This window comes from Pagrus pagrus, assembly GCF_965226575.1.
Source record: "Pagrus pagrus genome assembly, chromosome: 5".
Taxonomy (NCBI): domain Eukaryota; kingdom Metazoa; phylum Chordata; class Actinopteri; order Spariformes; family Sparidae; genus Pagrus; species Pagrus pagrus.
The window spans coordinates 14,355,356-14,376,710 of NC_140189.1; the positions used below are offsets into that span (position 1 = coordinate 14,355,356).

The 21,355-nt window shown below is 40.7% G+C and overlaps 1 protein-coding gene across 5 annotated transcripts in view; it reads left to right on the forward strand.

Annotated features, from left to right (window-relative positions):
* The window catches only part of il1rapl2 (interleukin 1 receptor accessory protein-like 2), a 428,930-nt gene that overhangs the window by 397,062 nt on the left and 10,513 nt on the right, over positions 1–21,355 (forward strand). For 4 of the 5 annotated variants that reach the window (XM_084352205.1, XM_084352206.1, XM_084352208.1 and 1 more), the window contains 4 exons: positions 3,007–3,152; positions 14,870–15,010; positions 16,413–16,473; positions 17,309–17,421. In XM_084352205.1, coding sequence (XP_084208331.1) covers positions 3,007–3,152; positions 14,870–15,010; positions 16,413–16,473; positions 17,309–17,421 — 461 coding nt within the window. The remainder of the gene's footprint in view (positions 1–3,006; positions 3,153–14,869; positions 15,011–16,412; positions 16,474–17,308; positions 17,422–21,355) is intronic. The other variant, XM_084352207.1, reaches the window with a different exon arrangement.

Genomic DNA, 21,355 nt, shown 5'->3' on the forward strand with positions numbered 1-21,355 from the left:
AAATTCTTTGAGCACTTGAATAAAAGACTCAAGTGTCAGATATTGTTATTTTTCAAGATTAATTACCAAGAGAACAACATTGAACTACTACATATTGTCTTTTCTCTGCCTGCCATGGTTGCATTTGCTCGCCCCTGTGTGTTTTAGAATCAGTCAGTCTGGACTACTGTAGGTCAAATCAGCGTCAAATCAGCATATTGTGTAAAGAAGAAGAAAAACTAACTTCTGTGTCCTGTCTGATCTGTTTTCCAACACTTTTGCTGTCTGCTGGTTTGATTTGAACACTCTCTCTCAATTCAAACCAAGTCACCCCATTACACAGCTAACCTAAGCCAGGCTGAACTCAGCTTGTGGACAGTGGGAATACTGTACTACCACTGTATCTTTTTCTTCTTTTTCAGTCATGTAAAAGTAAAAAGTATTTGTGTGAGCAAAGCTATTACAACTGTGAATGGTTTTTCATTCACTTTGAGTTCAGCCACTTCAGAATGAAAAGGAAGTGTATACCTTTGCCAGGTTTTTTTGTCCTGCCTGTTTCCAAATATTCAGTAATGCAATAAATATAAATTCTCATATTTAGCCTGTTCTACTTTACTGTAATTATTGCTTGTGTTTGTTTTGACCCATTTATTCCATGGGTCTTATGCCATGTCCTGCTCAGTGTTGTAAAAATCAAACTTCCCTGCACTATGGTTATAGTTTCATCAAAAATGTTGGCAGCAGACACGAGACCCTCTGTATTCAAACACTGCATTGTGTGTCATCGGCCGCACGACACTCCAAAAGCCTGTCCAGATTTGTCTCAGTTCACACTCCTCAGACTCATTTTCTCTGGTCTTGTCGCAGTCTATGAGACAATTTCCTCCAAGGTTCGAGCTAGGATTACTCGGGTATTAGAAGCTGACATTGAGTTCACTTCACAAAACACCAGCTTTTAATATAATCTTCCCCTCTGAACCACTGGATGGGTTGTTTTTAATTGCAGGAGGGCTGGAGTAAATTAAGTCGTCAACTGTTTTCCCTTCTGAAAAGTTTTTAGGTGAGAAAGCAACTGTGTGTGTTCAGAATACTGGCAATTTTAAGAATCGAATTTGAGAAACTCCACAATTGACCCTTCCTCAGTCCTGCCCACTTTCATTTTTTTGGTCAAATAACAGTAAGCTAGCTTGGTACCTGAATGAACCTCGGTCAACTTCCCTGTTTCCTGTTAGCCTTATATGTACGTATGTGCTATGTGCACTGTCCATCACAACAAGAAAAGACAACAAGTTAACAAGATGGCTAAAAGAAGTTGCTAGGGGACTTCTAAAAGTGGCACTGGACACCCTGTGGAAGGTTTTTATTCCATTACCCAAACTAAAGATACCTTTTACGCTATAAAGAGTGGATTAGGACTGCGGTCAAGCCAGCCGCCTCTCGTTTTTATGTGGTCAAACTAGCTGCCTGTGTGGTAGACCTCACCATCAGCTGAACATCAACACCATCACCAAAGAAACATTTGTTCAAAGGTAACACTATGATGTAAAGTCTCATTCTATTGATGCTGAGATCTTAAAGGACAGTGTATATAGTTACATCTTCTAAAGTATAACGATCAGCACCATGGTCTGTGGTCAAGAATAATACATAGAGAATAACTTCTGAATACGTATAATGTTGCCGTGTTCATAAAACTTAACATCATAAATATATCCTTCCATCACACATTGTAGTCCTTGCCGACAGCTTCTTGAAGCTATATTGCCTGACTCACAGCAACTATCTATTAAACATGCAGCACCTGACTAAACAGGACCAACATGGCCATATTTCTTATTTTCAAACTTGTCCAACCTAGCAACAGTAACTAAAGGGAGCAGGACTTCGAGTGGGTCAATTAGAGACCCTACTGCACAAGCACCTATGAGGGCAGCTAGTCCAACTTTCCTGACAGGTACACAGACCCCTGGAGCCAAAGCAGCAGTCAACATCAGCAACAGTGTGATTTCGGCTGCTGCCAGGCCCAAATCTGCATTTCTGATTTTCATATTAAAGTTATTCTGTCATTACATGTTTGACATGTTTTATGTAAATTATGCAGATTATGCAGGTATAGAAATGATCATAATGGGACCAAACAAAGACATTCAAAATGACATTCATGGTCTGTACGAATGACGACAAAAAAATACATTAACATGAAACAACATGAAATAATTATATTAATGTCAATAACTTAATATGAGCATAAATTGATGTAAGTTACAGTTTATGAAATAAAATTGCAATAGTTATTCAATTCCAATTTAAATTATATATTTAAAAATGTAATGAATTAGAATTCATTAAATGAGATGTTCACTATCACAGACCTATTTGACGGAATGGGAAAAAATTCCCAACCTGTGATGCTACTCATCCATCTGTGCTTACTGCTCTGAATCTGCACTGTCAGTACACTGAGTCTGATCTTAGATATCAGTGGTTATGGCTGAATCTGACCTCAAATCAGGCTTTAAGGTGCATGTTGTGACCCAAACATCAGTTCAGTCTCCACCCCCCCTTCCTCTACCTCCTCTCTTCCTCCACCTCGCAGCCTTTTAGAGGAGTATGACCTCACCATAAGGAGAGAGGCTTGCTCCAGCTGTCGCCAATGTTTTCTACACATGCGTCCTTGCTCCCTCTGTCCTCCTTTTTCATCTGCTCTATGCTCCACGCCTCATTTCTACTCTCTCCTGTTTTCTTCATTCTCCTCTTGAAGCTTTTTGCCAGGGAAATGGACCTCCAACTGTCTCTAAGACCTACATGTTTCCCTCCTTGTTCTCTCACTCCCTCCTCTCTTCTTCCCTCTTTCATTTCCACTCTTATGAGCTATTGTTTGACGAATAGCCCATGAGAAAACTTCAACTCATCCTATTTTTCAAACATGTCTATGTGCCCTTTGTCTTTCTTAAAATATTTTTAAAACGTGTAAATAGATGTTGCTGATATCTCTTACTACTATCTTCTGTTTGTGTGTTTTTCCAGGATTTTAAGGGAGCATTTAGGGGAGAAGGAGATGCAGCTGTCCTTAATGTTCGATGCTGTGGAGGAAGCAGACCTGGCCAACTACACCTGTTACGTGGAGAACCATATAGGGAAGCGCAGCGGGAGCGCTATACTCCAGAAGAAAGGTATATTACTCTTTTCCCTTCCCTTCCTCACATTTCACAGAGACAGAATCAAATAAGTGCCTCAAATGTGCCATCTCTTTATCATGTGATAACTGTCACTTCTCCTGGAACAATAAATCTGGTTGAGTGACAGAGAAAATGTGATCATCACAAACAGCTTGCAAGTTAATTGCTCATTTAAAAAAAAAAAAAAACAGCAGTATGGTTCAAATTTGTTATTTTGACTGTACTGACAGACACCAACATCATCAACATCATCATTACCTGAAACTATATTTATGCAGCACTTACGTAAAACAGAAAGGACAGGGAATATTAGATGGGGCCTAGAGCAGAGTACCCCATAGCTGCTTTCTGCTTCCACATCATACAGTCAAAGAGCAAATTCTTTTTGGAAGATCAAAGTTACTTTGTGAAGGTTGTCAATTATTATTTATTACATTATACTGTATGCTGCTTTTGTGATACTGTTTGAAGCCGTTTGGAATGAAAAGACGACAGAAAAACAAAAAAAATGGGGACCCAAACCGTCGTACTGATGTTAATGAGTTATTTGTTAAAATCGTGCAACCAGCAAGTCACTGATCCATAGCAGGGCAGTGAAGGGACCAGTAGTAGAACCATGTTGCAAGACAACGATCAGTCAAGAGGCTTCAAAATTATGGGAAATACACTCATCTCTTTCTTTCCACTTTCATGTCCATGAGCAAAGAATGGAGCTAGACCCTGGAGGAGATTATCTTAGTCTAGCATAAAGACTGGAAACAGCTAGACTGGCTCTCTCCAAGGTACACAAATGTTCCTACCATGATCCTTAAAGTGTTATGTTTTGTGGTAAAAAAAAGGTGAGGACCCAAATGCAAAACACCCAGGAGGCAGGCAGGACTAAGAAACTGAAGGCGAGTTTTATTAACATAAACTGTAATAATCCAAAAACAAAGACTCCAAGAAGTGCAAAATGCCAAAATCACAAAGAAGTGACACAAAGTAAAACAGAGTACCAACTTAGAAAAACAAAGTACAACTCAGTAAAAACATGAGGGACTAAAACCAGGAACATACCATGGGGAGACACAGGGAGACACTGGAGGACACTGGAAAATACTGGCTTAAATACAAACAAAACTAATGAGGGGATGAGGTGCAGGTGGAGTGAGGCGGGGAAACACAGGTGAGGGAAATGAATGGAAAAACACTGCAAGGAGGGAGAGGCTGAAGAGGGACATGCAGAGCAGGTGGGGAGGGAAAGCAGACTGGTGAGGACCACAAGAAAGCAGGAGGGAAAACTTATATGGCACCGATCGAATTGCCTTGATACTATCGAGTGTTGAAAAATATCTTGTCATCCAATAACAAATTTCAATACCTAAAGAGTTGATCTCATTACCGTCATGAGTCAATAAGCATGCAGCATGCTTGTTGTGCCAAGATCTCATAGATCTGGTGACTGGCTGTCTCGACTTCAACAAAACAGACCAACAGTAATAGAGTGCTACCACCAGTGGAGCCAGTAAATCAAACTCTAATGGAAATCAGCCCAGAGAAGAGCGAAAACATCGGGGATATTCACCAGCCACACTGCAGTGATTGGATCGAGTTAGCTGCACTTCTACCGTCATTTTCACCACAATAACTGTTTATAAACCAATAACTTCACAACCACACAAGTGGCACTTGTGACATACCGAAAGCACATAAAAACAGTATTTATAACTGTGCAAAAAGCACAATTTGTGCGCCTTTGTGTTGGTTTGAATACAATGCCAGACTACAGTATGTGAGCAGGAGATGTTACACTGGAACTGCGTCAGTATTCAGTGTTAGTATTACAATAACGTTAAGTGTAACATTATCTGTGGAGTAGTTGTATTAGCCTTAGTCTGATGCTAGTGGTTGCTAATCATAGTTAACCATACCTGTCTATCAAGTAAAATTACACACAGCATCATCAAATACACACTTACCGGCGAGGATGTGCGGCAGCAAGGCTTCTTATGGCGAACAGAAACTTTTCAGGAAAAAGGTGTTTGTCTGTTGGCTTCCGACGATCTTCAAAACGCTCCTGATTTAAAAACTAATTTCTCTTCATCCAGTTGTCATGACATCCTTACACATAGCAAGCTGTACTTTTTTATCAAGTAAAATAAGGTAAAGCTGACGCTGCTAAGCAAAATGATGCTGCCTCCGCTCTAAACGGAAGTAAGGACACAATTTAACAGAACGTGGAAGTGCCCTAGCTCAGGTAAAGAATAAAGTGAACAGCGTATGCTCACCTTTTGACCTTTTTTGACTATCGCTGAGACGTATGAGTTGTATTGATCTTTTTATCCAACTCTTGGCAAAAAGGCAAATGACCGAATTTCCCAAAATGTCAAACTATTCTTCTCAGCAGGTTATATATTGACTTAAAGCTCCTGTTGGCAAACTAGTAAAACTGAGTTGGGAATGAGACTCACAAATCAACTATCTTACCAACAAGAGCTTGAAGGAATATCTATTCACAGACAATTCACTGCCATATAGACAGTGAACAAGTAGCCTAGTCAAGCTCTGGATTTAAAGCTTCATCTGTGTATTGTCCCAAAGGCAGTGCTTTACTTGTTTACCCTGACTTGCTAAATATAAAACGGTATCTGCTCCAGTTACCTGGGACATATTCCATTTCTCTTTATGTTTCTGTTAGCAAGAAAAACCCCTACAGCTCAGGAGCTGATGCTACTTTTATGGCTCAGTAAATATTTGTGGATGTGAACGGCTTCCAAGATAATTAAGGCTTTAAACTGTGTGCTGTCATCAAGAAATGTGCGAGATGTAAAACGCTCCTCCAAAGCTTAATTTCAAACATTTGGCTAGCTGCTCTTAAACAACTGACAGGAAGAAAATAGTAGCACAAATATAGACAGACCAACAGAGAATCCAAGAGGAACAATGTTACAGAAGCTCTGATTGACAGGTGATCTCCGGAAAGTGTGGTGAGAGAACACATCAGCAACGAGTGCTGAGCAGCACAGATGGAGACAAAAAAGAAAAAAGGATCTTTATAGTTACCGCTTTAAATATTCAGCTGAAAAATGCACAAGGGCACAGTTCCCTTTGTAAACATTTGCAGCAGTCCTGCAGTATCTTGCTTTCCATCTGATGAGCAGAGAGAACAGGCCTGTTTGAGTCAGAGGCCACAACCTGGAGAAAGAGAGAGAAACCTAGAGAGACGAAGAGAAACAAAGAATAGCCAAACATCGCTGGAGGAGGAGACGAATTGTCTCTGTTACCTCAAATCTCACTGGAAAAGGGGGCAGCATGAACGCCCGCTGTATGAGATAAATGTATGTAATGCAGGGAGGCAGGGACAGGGAGAATTGGGGGGGGAGGGGGGATGTGGCAAGAGATAAACAGGCGCAGAAACGGTGGGAGACAGAACGAGGCAAGAAAATGGAGAACAAGGGAGAAATAATAGATGCGGACCGAGAGATAAAGATGGGGAAGGTGAGGGGTGTACGAGAAAATTGGGAGAGACAAAGTGAGGAGAAAAAGAGAAAACACGGGGAGGGGGGGAGAGAGGAGGACTAAAAACAGGTCTTTCTCTCTCCCCGTCTGACTCGCGCTGAATGCCTTGGGTGTCAAATCTATCTTACTATACTTAACTAGCACCCCGGGGACTCTCGCACACAGCGCAAACACACACACACACACACTCACACGGGATCACAGAGACACACACACCTCCAGAGGGGGTCTGGAAGGGAAGTGCAGGGTCGTCATTATTTCACACTGTAATTACTTGGATGAATACAGGAAATATGTGTGTGTGAGTGTGTGTTTGTGTACAAAGCTTTATACGAAAACAATAGGCGGCACATTCTGTATGTGTGTGTGATCAGACCGGATGCGCACACACAGAAACATATACCTTCCCCTCATGGGAGGCATCAACTGTTAAGGGGCTGTTGGAAAGCTTGGTGCTGTGCTACACACACACAGTATGAAGGAACACACATGAATACGGTTGAATGTATCCCTTCATGTGCGTCTCCTGTTGATTCTAAATGAAGCGGTGTGAAAGTCTGAAACACAGTCAGGCTTCCCTCTCCCTCCGTCTCCTTTCCCTCCCATTTATCTCTTAATTTAGCAATAGTTGTCTCAAAGCTTTAAACTCCCTCTTGTCTGCTTCTCTTTATCTACATCTCCTTCACTGTGATCAGTATGGATTTAGAAAAAATGAGCAAGAGATAATAGCTTTAACCTGGAAAAGAATCCCCCATTCACTGTAATTCACCCCCTGCAGGGCAATTATCATTCTGTCGATGCAGGAAGTATTTTAGCTCATCAGTAGGCACCTCAATTTGAGATTTTTTTTTTTTTTAAAGCGAAGTTGCTAAAGAGCCAGCTGAGGAGGATTTATTACAACTAAGACTACATTGCCCTTACATTAATTTGATTGGAAGTGTAAATGGGATTTTTTCAGATATATTTAAAACTTAATGACATTGTCTAATGGATAAGATACGGCAACATCAGAGCAGAAACCTCAACAACAGACAGGACAGCTAGGACAGGTTCTGGGGTGATGAGGGACAGAGGGACACGTTAACCCTCATGCAACTGTTGATACATTTTATGTTTTTTAACTTTAATTTTTGCATCATTTTGGCTGTATTAATGAATATTTTGCATACAGGCCAAATACAAACTGTTTCCTTTGTGTTCTATAGGGCGCTTTGCCTCATAATAAAAATTAACTCTCACGCAACTGAAAAAAAAACCACATTCAGTACAAGAAAATGTTCCATGTCAAAAAAGTTTTAAGTCTATGGAAAATAAAAAATGTTTGTGTTTTTTTCCATTTAAAGAAACAGTGGCATCATGTGAACAAACTGGTATTTAAAGGGTTAAAACCCTGAAAATGAAAGAATATCTTGTCGTTATTATCAGGACTGATGTTGGTTGAAAAATGTAACCCAGTGAAAGTTTTAAATAATAGTAATATATAGTATTTTTATGGCAGTTTTTCATATGGAGTAAAAAAAACCTCAGTTGCATGAGGGTTAACATCAGCTCAGATAATGCATCATATGACAAAAAATGACATGCAGTTTTCAATCAGAAAGTGAAAACTGTCAGTGAATACTTGTTGGACTTTTCCACGGGAACTTTTGGCCACGCTGACCTGGGCTTGTTTAACCTGATCCTCCATCCCCGACCTCCGTCCTATACAGACTTTTCACTCTTTATAATACTTCTCCTCACTTCCTCCTTTGCAGCTGCAATAATTATTATAGCCCCAAGAGGTCGCCTAACAACAAACGTAAATATGGATGGTAATAAGCTGCTTTGATAGTCGACCGATATGGTAATTTTTTTGATGAGGACTGGCTGATGAAACTGTTGAACCAGCAACAGATTAAACTTAAAGAAACTGAACTAAAAACAGTGACACTGTATTTTACAGTGATGTGTAGAAAAGACTTCATTGTCAGTGACCAAGTATCCATAGAATTGAACTCCAGTAAATTATAGTCGGCTACTTTAGTAAAAGTTCACTAACCGGGCTAGCTAGCCAGCAGTCTGTCCCAGCACTTCCTGGCCTGAATGCCTTGAAGATAACAGGGTCACATTTGGGCGCCTGAACACAACATGACAGCCTAAACAAAGCACAAGTTGTCCTAAGTTAGCACAAGTTATCAAAGCTTGATTTCATGCACTGTGTGTGTGATTGAATTAGGGTGTGCTCTCACCCCGCAGTGACCCAATGTAATGGGCTGATGCGTCTATGTTGAGCGCATGCACTCACACACGCATGCACACACCTACAGTACACACACCATACACATCCACTTATTGTAACTGACAGAGCAGAAAGAGCTGCCTTCAGCCACCATGACGAGAGGCTTACTAGAAAGACAAATGGAGGGAGAGAGATGGACGGAAAGAGATGACAGGAGAGAGGAGGGATTGAGAGAAGATGACAAACAGAAGGACAGACGGACGACATGATTTCGACAATGTCACTCAAAGGTTTCTGTTTTGGTTCACAACAGGTTCGTATCTTATCTGCTTCATCCAGAGGCAAAAAGTAGAGATTGATACAACCAAACATTCCCTTTGACCCCATTTGCACTTTGTCACTTCAAGTGTCTTGGACCGATCAGAGAGCTGTGGAATAACAGCGCAAAAGTGCAGCTGCATCCAGGAAGCTTTGATCAATCACACTGATCAAACCCCACCCCAAGAGGAGGTGAAAGATGCATTCGAGCCCGATGTTGAAAAGGTGTGAATGCATCAGTCTCTCTAAGGTGCGAACATCTATACATCACCTGAGTGGGCGCTCTGTACAGATGCCCAATCACAGGTATGTCCCCTATGATAACAATAGCTAAAGTCAATGGAATTATTGTGAAATTAGCCCCTGCTCTCCCTGTCTCTGTTTGCTATTTCTGTAAATAAACTGCTAGTGTGCAAAGTTATTCTTCCTCCACTTGCTTTTTTGGCATTTACCGAACACCCTCTATACTTGTAGCCCGGGAGAAACAAGACAGATGGACTCAGATTTGTGATCTGCCATCAGAGATTTGGATAAGTGTATACGAAAGTGGCTTAAACCGCTTTTGGATTTTACTCAGGCACGAGACACTCGAATTTTGAAAGTGTAGACAGGCCATTGAGTGTGAAAATCTACTTAGCGTTGCATGCTTGGCACTTCTCCAGTAAGCCTAACTTTTTCCAAGAAGAGTCACGTTTTCTTGTCTCTAACTTCTTGTGAAAAGCGTTTATCTAAACACAAGGGCCCTTCACCAGCTGGTTTGGAGCATTTGATCAGGTTGCAAGACCTTCTTCAGCAGATGGAGTTGGCCATTTGTCATGGAACTGTAGATGTTTAGATTTCTTTTAAGGCCCTGCACATCCACACAGGTGTTTTGCACATTCTGGCCCAACACATCCTCATACCCAATCAAATGAAAAGGTCAATTGTCAGCAACTCCCAAAATGACATGTCACCACCAAAAAACCAAAACATGACTTTTACAGCTTAACAGCGACACGTGCTGGACTTTTGTCGTACAGTCGCTGTTTGGTTAGGTTTAGGAACAAAACCTACTTTGTTAGGTTTAGACAAGAAAATTACTTGGTTAGGTTTAGGAAAACGTTGTGGTTTCTGTTAAAATGACTATGTTACTTCTGTAACCTCCTAAATTACAAACAACCTTCATTACCTAAATAACTTACATTGAGTTTTGTACATGACGCAACTTCGCAACATTAGTAAGTTAGAAGAACCCACTGTTGACTTCTGGTTTCACAGTGAACAGCGGTCTTCTGCAAAAAAGTCCAGTGCTTGTTTAACCTGACCGTCCATCCCTGACCTCTTCCCTCTGGACTTTTCACTCTTTATACTATTTTTCCTCACTTCCTCCTTTGAAGCTTCACCAATAACTACAGCTGTGAGATGTTGCTGCCTTAAAACAAACGTAAATATAGGTAATAATAGGCTGCTTTCATTTTTTACCCATATAGTCGGTTTTCTGGGGAGGACACGCTCTCTTGGGTGATCGGACCTCTGCTGAGGTTCAGGTTTGATGGAGCTATGTTGGCATCATGTGAGGTCACAGTTCTTCATGAACTAACAATAAAAACAAAGGGGTGAGTTTTCCCGCCATAATGGGAGCAACAAAACCAAAGGGAGAATGAGGGAGGTGTCATCCAAGTGCAGTCTTTCTGAAAACAGGTCTAATCAGACACAATAACCTGTTGGTAGCACAGACCTGAAGGAAGGACTTCCTCTGTTCATCTTCGTTGTTTCTGAGAACATTATTTTGACTCTACTGTATGCTGACTTAAGTTTAGAGGGAAGTTGAGTTTTTTTCTCGTCACTTTAATAGTGTAGAGACAGCTTTTCTTTGGCTTCGAGTAACCTTAAAAGAAACTGCTTCTTGAGGCATTTCAGCATCTCATGGTGGTTCCAAATTGAAATATGGGGCAGATGGGACGTTTGGGACACAAGCTTTAAGGCTATTTTTATTTCATAATTATTAATGTTGATTTTTCGACAGATTGCTTTGGCAACAGATGCTAATTGCACTTCTCATACAGCCAGTGGAAGCAAATGAAAACTAATAGAGAAAGACAGCAAAGGTTGTCAAAATAAACAGTGGTGTCAGTGTGTTTGTGAGGGGAGACAAAGAGCACGACCGGGAGAAAAGTTCTGTAAAATCTCATTGAAATTTTCTTTATCACATGCCGCCCCACACAGGCAGACACTCACACCACCATTACCGGTGGCGCTGACTACTCCTTCTGTGCCTAATAAGTAAAAAGCGTACTTAAGATTCAACGTTCAAATCCTGCTCCCATTTTCCTGTGCGTTGATATCAGGAGACGGCGGCAAGTGACTCATTACTAATGGAAAATATCTGAGAAAGATGGATGAAGGAGCGAGTGGTGATAGAGCGAGGGGAGAAGAACAGAGAGAGGAAGAGAGGAACACTGGGGGAAGGAGAGAGGGACGGATGGAGGCTGGGGGAGACAGAGAGAGAGGCGGAGGCTTCTAAATGGGCCTCATTACTAATGGAAGCAATCTGAGCTCACTTCACTGTAGAGCAAATATTTGGTAATTAGTTAAATTTTACTATTTTTCTTTTCCCTCGGATAGCCATTCCATCTCAGCCTCCCTCCCTCCCTCCCTATCCCCCTCTCTGTCGCTGTCCCACCTCCTTCTACTATATAGTGACTCTGTGTGTGAGTAAAGATGGTGGAGCAGCTCAGAGTAGAGTTGGAGAGACGTCTACTGGTGAAACGTGGTAACTTCAGACAGATTGTATACCATGGTGGTAAATGAAAACAGGTGCATTTGGGAGAAAAACAACAAACATTATACCTATTCTAACTATTTTTAAGAAGGGCTCAGATCTTAAGTTTTGTCCTTAAAATTCTACATTTTATGTCATTTAATTCTTTACTACAACCAGCAGAAGGACTATTCACGGGTTAAGTTATAAAAAAAAAGGGAAGAATAATAATTAAACATGGAAAAGTCTGTCTTTCTGTCTGTCTGTCTCACTCTGACACTCTTCAATAGACTGTTTTGACATTAATCTGTAACTTCAATGTTGTCATTCATAAAAAAAATAAATAGTTGTGAGATCATACAAGCCAAGCAGAAACAGAGGATGGTAAAGAGATTATATTCTCCGTGGATAATTACATGTGACTGCTCACCAGAACAGTAGGTGGCGCTGTTCTCCCAGGTGGCAACAAAAACCAGCCCATGATGACACACTGATACTGCGGGGGTCGGACCTCAGGCTCAGTTAGAACGCAGTCAAAAAATAAATCATCATTTACGAGCATTTACATCAGGAACGAGACAAGTTGGTGTGTGTGGGTGGGAGATCGAGAGGGAGAGAGAGAGAGAGAGAGAGAGAGAGAGAGAGAGTAATAGATCATATTTCCCATGGTGTCATTCACCAGCCATGTTCCATTAATCTCCTATCCACTCATATTGCCTATGATAGCACTATCATTCATACACACACAAACACACACACACACATACATGATCTCTTTGTGTGTGTATGTGTTTTTGTGTGTCTAACACGCTGACATGAGGTCATTTGCGGTATACTTCGTGTTGAGGCTGACTTTGTGCTTTTTGCCAGTTTATAATCGACAGGTCTTTGAAACACAGAATAACTCGGGCGGGTCCTTCTTTTTCTGTCAATTCCATTTTGATACAGTGACCTTAAGTTATACCATTAGACCTGCGCCAAACACTCTCATCAAAATCATCAACATAGATGACAAACACATAAATGCAAGCCATTAAAATGTCAGTCCCATCTGCAGATAGCTCATTCACTGCATTAGAGACAGTCCCACAAGCTTCCCATTTAAAAGCTAACAGAAGAAGCTGTGTGCTGCTCTTTACTGGAGGTGGGGCAATACACTATACGCAGATCTGCCAAACCAGTCTTAGTCATCTTCCTTGGAGCCTTTCCCCCTCATAAGTAAAACTTATGACTTGCAAACACTTCATTACACTACACTAAATATTAAATAATTTTAAAAAAAAGCTTAAAGGATGACGTGTAACTGAGCCGTTTGGTTGATGGGAATTGGGTTAACTTCACCACAGGCAGACAGGAAGTGAGACATCGAAACAAAAACATAACATCCGGTTAATTTTCATAATAAAAGACTCCGTGTTGACGCCAGCACAAAAATCTCGAAAAAGAGACAAATCTAAGCAGTAAACACATAGACTAGAGTGAAACCTATCAGCTCCGCTGCTGTGACGGATCGGAGTTGAACCGAACGCGGATCTGGTGGAAGTTAGGGGTGAAGCCTTGAAAGTACCGCCGGTGCATTATGAGTTATAATGATTAAAACTTTATTACTCACTCTAGTTCTACTGAGCACTTGAAGCATCACCAATAAGTAAAAAAAAAAAAAAACTATAGCGCATGTACAACTGAATTAATATCATGTTTATTTGTTGTGATCATTACAAAATTACCTCAACTTGTTTTCTCAGATTCAGTCAACTTAACATTTAAAGGCAGCCCAGACACAGACTTTATTATTTTAAGACCACTAAGTTGTAGTTGTAAGTTGTTATGGTGATGATGTTAGCTACTGTTAACATGAAACAGTTAACAGTTGTAAAGAAAGAAATTACTGTTGTAACTGAATCAGTTTGATGACTTTCTGACTCTACTTGTCATATTGTTTCTAGTCAAAGGTACATAGTCTCGATTCAGCAGAATTGCACAAAACCAGGAACTACTATAAACTAACTAACCATAATAAACATAATAAGTTCTTATGGCTAACAAGTTGGCAAACAATTTGCCTACTTTACTCACATATGAAACAGAAACAGAGCAACACACGTATCTCAGGCCTCTAGTTGCCTCCTGGTGAATGTAAGTGTTGTATGTTTATCGGCTTGTCTGGTTGAGCCCTTTGGCTCAACCAGACAAGCCGATAAACCTCGGCAGTGAGCCGCAGAGTCTTTTGTTAATTCATAGTTTGCTCTCCTAATAATCATTTCACATTACAGTGAGTCATTTCTTTCATTGTTGACAGCAGAATTGTGCCTAATGGTGCTTTGATTTAAGCCTAACTGTGATATTCATTCAGCCTCTGACCTCCCTGTAGAAGTCCAAAGTAAATTTGTGAATGAGCAAATGAAGCAAAGGAACATTAATAATTAGCGCCCTTTTGAATTAGCTTTTGACAGCAAGCTTGTTTTTGTGGTTTTACACAAGTCATGTTAACATGTCTGACAGGCCTGACTCAGAGTGTGTGCGTGTGTGTGTGTCCTTTTTGTGCCTCATTCAGTCAATTCAGTGTGTTTTATTGGCAAGAACGCCGGCATCAACCAATCCTGTTTGTCTGAACGTTTATTTGTGTGAGCTCTGTGATGTTTCCCTCAGTCATCGATTTAGAAAATTTGCCAACCTGAGGGTCATTGAAGTCTTTATTTTTTGTATTTCCTGAAGTCAAATCGCAGTTGAAGATTGACTTCACATAACTCGGGGGTGAGCAAACCAGTTTGTAAAAAGCACAAATAGAAATCAACTCAACTGAGCTGCAGGAATACCTTGTTTTAAACAGGAAAAATGTGTGATAATTTTGTTTCAGTGGTCTGTTGAACATTAACTGATATAAATCTCATTGATTTCTTTTCCACTCCTGCCTCTGCTGTGTCTCTCTCACTGTAGATATGTATCGTCTGGAGTTGGCTGGTGGTCTGGGCGTCATATTGTTGCTGCTGGGGGTCCTGACGGCACTTTATAAGTGTTACAACCTGGAGATCATGCTCTGCTACAGGAGACACTTTGGGAGTGATGAAACTGAAGATGGTAAGCCTGTTTGTGTGCTCGTTTCCCTTCAGGACAATCATAAAACAGCTGTGTTCAGACAGAGATTATATCAACATACATGCAACACAAGAAAGAGCAAAGAATGAGAAGCATGGAGGACGGCAGCACTCGCTTTCAATAAGGAAGTAAGTGTTGGTGAGACAATGAAAAGCACAAATGATACAAATTCACTCATTTAAGTCAAAGAAGGCAGTTAGGAAAGGCAAGCACCGACGTGAAAAAGGTGTTTTTCTCGATTGATTGAGCGGATTCTTTTTTTTTGTCATCCATTGAGGGGATAATGATGAGCTTCATTTTGCACAGTACCTGTCAAATGTAAAATTGTCATAGAAGCAAATAAATTTCACATTTCAAAACTCAAATTAAAGTCCTAAATCACTCTGCCTTCCTCAGAAGGGTATTCCCAAGATCTTGTGCCCCAAACTTTTTCCCTTTAGAGGGAATCCAGACCTGTTATCAACGTCTGTCTTGAGTGATCTGATCACAAGCGAACAGCTCAAAGTCTGTCAGTTCACACCGGATATTAATGTGTGCCTTGAGCAACCACTTGTGATCTGATCTCACTTCAGATCTCGTTTCTTCTCATGCAACAACCCTTAAAAACACGCGATTTGTAAGGGAGTCTGGGGTTAATGCGGTTTACAGTTCATTCGTTAGTTGAAACAGGCAGTGTGTTCACAAACATCTGCTGCCAACATTGGCAGGTTATGAGAGCCCAAACGAAAATCAGACAGTGTGTGATCCACTCTGCCTGTTGTTGTGGCTTCTCTCAAGTGTGTCCTCAATGCATCTTGGGGGTGTTCACATCTGTACTTAGAGCTGTCCACTTGTGATCTGATCACTCAGGAAGCATGTCGATACCAAGTGTAAACAGCCTCTCGGCCTCATCAATTCCACATGTAGGAGTGATTAGAAACTATCATTCACTTACAAAGACACATTATTAACAGCAACAAAAATAAAATGTCATTTGTGTTTTGACCAGACCAGCACAGTGAAATGTTAGCTGAGAAGTTGAGCAGTGTTATTTTTTTTAAATGTAAATATAACCAGTGATGTGATACAAGAATGATATGCATGATATGGTAAAAATAATAATATTGTGATTATTATGACAGACATTACGATTGTTTTTTCAGAAACAAATGTAAAAATAAATCATGATGATGTGACATTTGACCAAACAAACTTATTTTCTGACATCTTGAGAAAAAGACTTATATGCAAGAACATCACAGTAGTTGACGCTCATGCTGTTTTGTTCTGACTATTGACTAATTCTGACTGATTGTGCAGCCCAGATGCAGAAGTGTTCAGAACCAGTCAAACTGAGGGTTTACCTGCCTTCTAATGTTCCGTCTGCCTGTCTCTCTCCTCACAGATAATAAGGAGTATGACGCCTATCTGTCCTATACTAAAGTGGACCTAGACTCTTTGGGCAGGTCAGTTTCTTTGTACATATGTATGCTTTCTTCGCCTGCTAACAACACTGGATGTTGCACTCACACGAGTCACAACAGCACTCATGTATGTTGTGACATTAAAGGCCCGTTATGATTTAAAACAACTTCCACTGCTCCTACTATTTGGGAAATACAGTGATTTTCTTTCTTTCTGAGAGAGTGATGAGAAGATTAATACTATCTAATTTTGGTGCAGCAAGTGTGGAGCTTGAGGTATGACGTGGCTAGTCTGGCTTAGCATCAAAACTGGAAGTTGGTGGAAAAAGTTAGCCTGGCTCTCTCTAAAGTGATAAACTGTGCTGAGCAGCACGAAGTGAGGTTGCCAGGTTTGGTAACATGTTGTCACACAGACTTCTGTACACTGAAGTATAGAGGGCGGATGGATAACTGGTGTTTGTCAAGAAACAGTTACAACAGTTGCTTCCCCTTACATCACACGTTGTCTTTACTACATTTATGTTGTGTTGACACATTGTGATAATCTAAAGTCTTATAGATTTTTAGTTAGACCTTTAGTCAGTATGCTAAGCTAAGCTAACCACCTCTTTGCTCCAGCGCCATACTAAACGATATCACATCGGTATCGATCTTTACATCTCACCCTTGAACATACAGTGAATAAGGGTATTTCACTGTCACATAAAAAATAATCTTAAATGCCCAGAAATTGTGTAATGTGACATCATCTAGCTTGATGCACTGTTTGAGTGTTAACCCTTTAAATTTAGCATTAGCAGCCACTACCAGCTGCTCCTTTAACTGATAGTGTATTTGATTTTGAATCTGGAGCCATGATCGTTTTTCTTTTCACTAGCAGGTCGAGCAGTGATGAGGAAACATTTGCTCTGGAGATCCTGCCGGACGTTTTAGAGAAACATTACGGATACAAGCTGTTCATACCAGACAGAGATCTAATACCCAGCAGTAGTAAGTATCCATCCATCCATCAATCTATCTATCTGCCTATCTACCTTACCTACTTTCCCCCTCCTCCACACAGAGATACAAACATTCTGTCTCTCTCAATGGACCATTATAGCCCCCAATACCCAGAATTCATCACTCTGTCAGAATTAATAAGAATGTATGGGTATCTTCATCATAACACGCTTACAAGCAGACACACACATATGTCGGTTTATGCATCCTATGTACACTCAAACCATTAACACAGACACACACACAGGTATACACAATGCTACACAATGTCACTCTTCAGACATTTATGTTATCATTTTATGAAACTAACACAGATACAATCTGCGTCTTCCTCATTTTAGCTCTTGTCTCGATCTCAGTTTCACAACAACAAATGCTGACACGCTGAACAGGATGTACAGAGTTCCCACACTACGCACGCACAGATAAACACACACAGTTTGTCATCATTTCTGGGGTTATGTGTCACTCTCTGTCCAACTGGAGGAGGAAATATGACCGTTATTGCCGTTATCTGTCAATGCTCTGGCAAACTGTTCCATCACTGACACACGCAGAAAACGGTGGACAACACCCTCATGGCTATACATACGTCTGTAGTCACACACCATGTATACTGGACACTGTATGTGGATAGCAGTACTGCAGCTGTTGTCCACAAGATCAGATGTAATACTCTCAAAATATACACTGAGCACTGTGAAATAGTATCGTAGGGCAATATGGCTACTCGTGCAGTGAGAAGACTGTAATCTGTACACAGATAGGTCAGTATGCTCAGTACACACATACACACACAAACACCCATCCATCATCTTAAGCTCATTTTTGGCCTTGCTAGCTGCAGGGATAGTGAATGGAGCATTTAGATTGAAATGTATAGAGATTCATCTGCTTCACACAACTGTTTGCAGACCCATTCTTACACATGCATTAAATGTGCACATGTATCCATGTCTATGCACATACTGTATGTACTGTGTTCTTGGTGATTTGTACAACAGGGAGGATCATTAAAGCTGCACTTACCAATATTAGAATTTCAATTCAAAACATTCAAAACTTAACATTATCAACAAAATGTAAAGAAATAACAATTTCGGTGTTTGAAGAGATATCCAGTGAAGTTAGCATGCTAACCAGCTACCCCAGGCCTGAAAAACCTCTTTCTCCCAGCAGTCCAAAGCTCCTGTGTTCTAGCTGTGTAAACATCAACACTCCCCTGGTAGTCCAGCTAGCTGCATTGCTAACAGAGCTAACAAGCTAACAGAAGCTACAGTCATGGCTATAAAAAAAGAATACCGCTAACAGCAGTTATTCTGGTGATATGCTGCCCCTGTATGTTTGGAGTATGAATTCAAGGTGGCCAATTCTTCATATTGCACCGATACAATGGATCAAATATCTACATAAAGTTCGAAAGGGCTTGTGGGTAGTGATATGGTTCAATCTCACTGCTCTCATCAACCCTAGTTCTGAAAACCTCTTTCTCCCTGTGCTAGCAGTGTAAACACCAACTCTCCAGCTAACAAGCTAACAGTAGCTACGGTCATTAACAGAATACAGTTAGCAGCAGTTAGCTAATCTGGTGATATGCTGCCCCCTATTTGTTTGGCGCATGAGTTCAACAGGTGGCCAATTGTTACATAACGCACCTTAAAAAGACAAAAAAAAATCATTTTCAAAACTGATTTGCTTAATATTCAAATGTAATGTACAACAACTGCCCCCATAACAAGCCTTACAGTATAAATAACTCATCACATCTTTTAGCCAAGTGGCGAACAAATAAATACATGTAAGATCACCATTGTTTATAAAACACCAGAAATAGTGAAATGACGAGCAACACCCTCCAAAAGATGATGAAAGACAGAGACAGAGACAGAGAGAGCCTGTCATTCACAGAACACACACAGTTTTCATATATTTTCTACCGACTACAATTTTGAAAAATAATCGGCAATTTCAGTGACGCATGTTCCGAATAAAACATTCAGAATGTCACAAACAAATAATTAGAAATTGGACTGTCTGGGAAGAGGAAAAGTTTCCACTGGGTGCTTTATGAAGCAACAGCACCATAGGGACAAAAAAAGGGAAACATTTAAGACTGTGCCTTGGCACAGACTGACTCATATATTGAGACATACAATAGTTCTGGCTCATTTTGCGCACTTTTCACATCTTATCACCTCCTTGATTTCACGTTTTCCTCCCTAAGTTGGAGGTAAAAGTTGATGTGTCAGCATTCACCAAACACGTTCACACACTTTACAGAATATCCTACATGCAAATGCTGTCTCCCTGTAAAGGAATTATCACCTTTGTTTTTGATTGATTTTGTTGATATTCAAATGCAATGTAAAGCAACTGCACACATAACAACCCCTCTAATGTGAATAACCCACACTGCCTTTCAGTCAGGTCCTTAAATGTTGGGTCACCACAGTTGATAGAAATCAAGCGTAGCGTTAGTTCGGGCAGGCCACTACGTCAAGCTCTAAATCAGCATCAACAGCGTAGCTGTCAACACGGAGCAGATCAGCTGATGGCTCAGCTGACTCCCCGTGCTCGCTTCCTATTGAGAAATTGCATTCAGAGCGCGCTATTTAAACTGCTCTAGCCCGACTTCACTTGCTGCTTCCTCTGCTGGCTTTTTTGCAACCCACCTCCACCCCAGCGCCTCCTGTCATCTATTATGATCTTACCATTGTATCTTGTTGGTTGCTCTGCTCTGTCTGGGTTTTTCTTTGCTGCTGCGCTCCCTGCTTATGCCGTTCATGATGGCTCACGAAGGGCAGGAAGGTGTGCTCTTCCTGCCTCAGGCTTTCCACGCGAGCGCGTGGAAGAGCAGGGGGTCCCAGAACAGTACCATACCGCCAAATGAAACTTGTGCAAGTAAATAAAGATTATTTTGACAAAGTGGTCCTGACTGAACTCCAGAAATGGTGAAGTGACATGCAACACGCTCTCATGCAGGGTTCTCAAACTCAAATTAGCTTGTGGGGCGATTCTGGTATTGTCATCTGGTAGGAGGGCCACTTCAACTACTACAAGAAAGTGCAATATTTCTGAAAATGTAGTTTTTATTTCCATTATCAACATAATATTACAAAAATGCAAGTGCAGGTTGGTGCAAATCTTTCTTCCTACTCTTACTTATTGAAACCTTGTCCAAACTAACAAACTAAATACATTTTTACTGACAAACAAAATGCAAACAGAATTATACATCTGTATGAACATTAGTTTTTGACAGTGCAAATCTTTTTCCTTATAAATAAAATATCTCATTTAACCTTTGCAACAGGCTTGCCATTGTAGTCAGCGTTCCTGGTGTTACCTGCCCACCACCCCCATCGTTGTTTTACTTAAAATCAGCAGTCCAACGACGGACGCTATGATTACAAACTGCCGGGTGCATCTACTCCCTGCAACAGTGGGGCAGCATGAGAGTCGCAGCACAGAGTAACAGGAGTCACATTTAACGTTTAGCATGGAGAGAGTTATGAGAGCTGACTGACGAGACAGTAGCGGAGGATTTGTTGTCGAAGCGAAAAGCAAAAGTGCCTAATTGGCAATATGTCGAATTTAAACTCAGTCATAATAGACAACCTGATAACGTTAATGAGGGAAAGGGAGTTGTTACCTCACTGTGAAGTTGGAGGTGTGCATCCTGTCACCTGCAGCTCTTCATCTAGCAGCTCCGTATTGTTCAATACTCCAACAGACTGAATAAACCTACTCCCTGACATAAAATAACGAATCCGCTGTCTACAAATGTCGAAAAAAAATTGCATTCATGATGAACGACAGCGATGGTAACTGAACACACTGCATTTCCTGTGACTAGTCTACTTCAAAATAAAAGGTAACTCGCATTTTTTCTTTTTTCTTTTTGAAAGAACTGAAGTTCTTA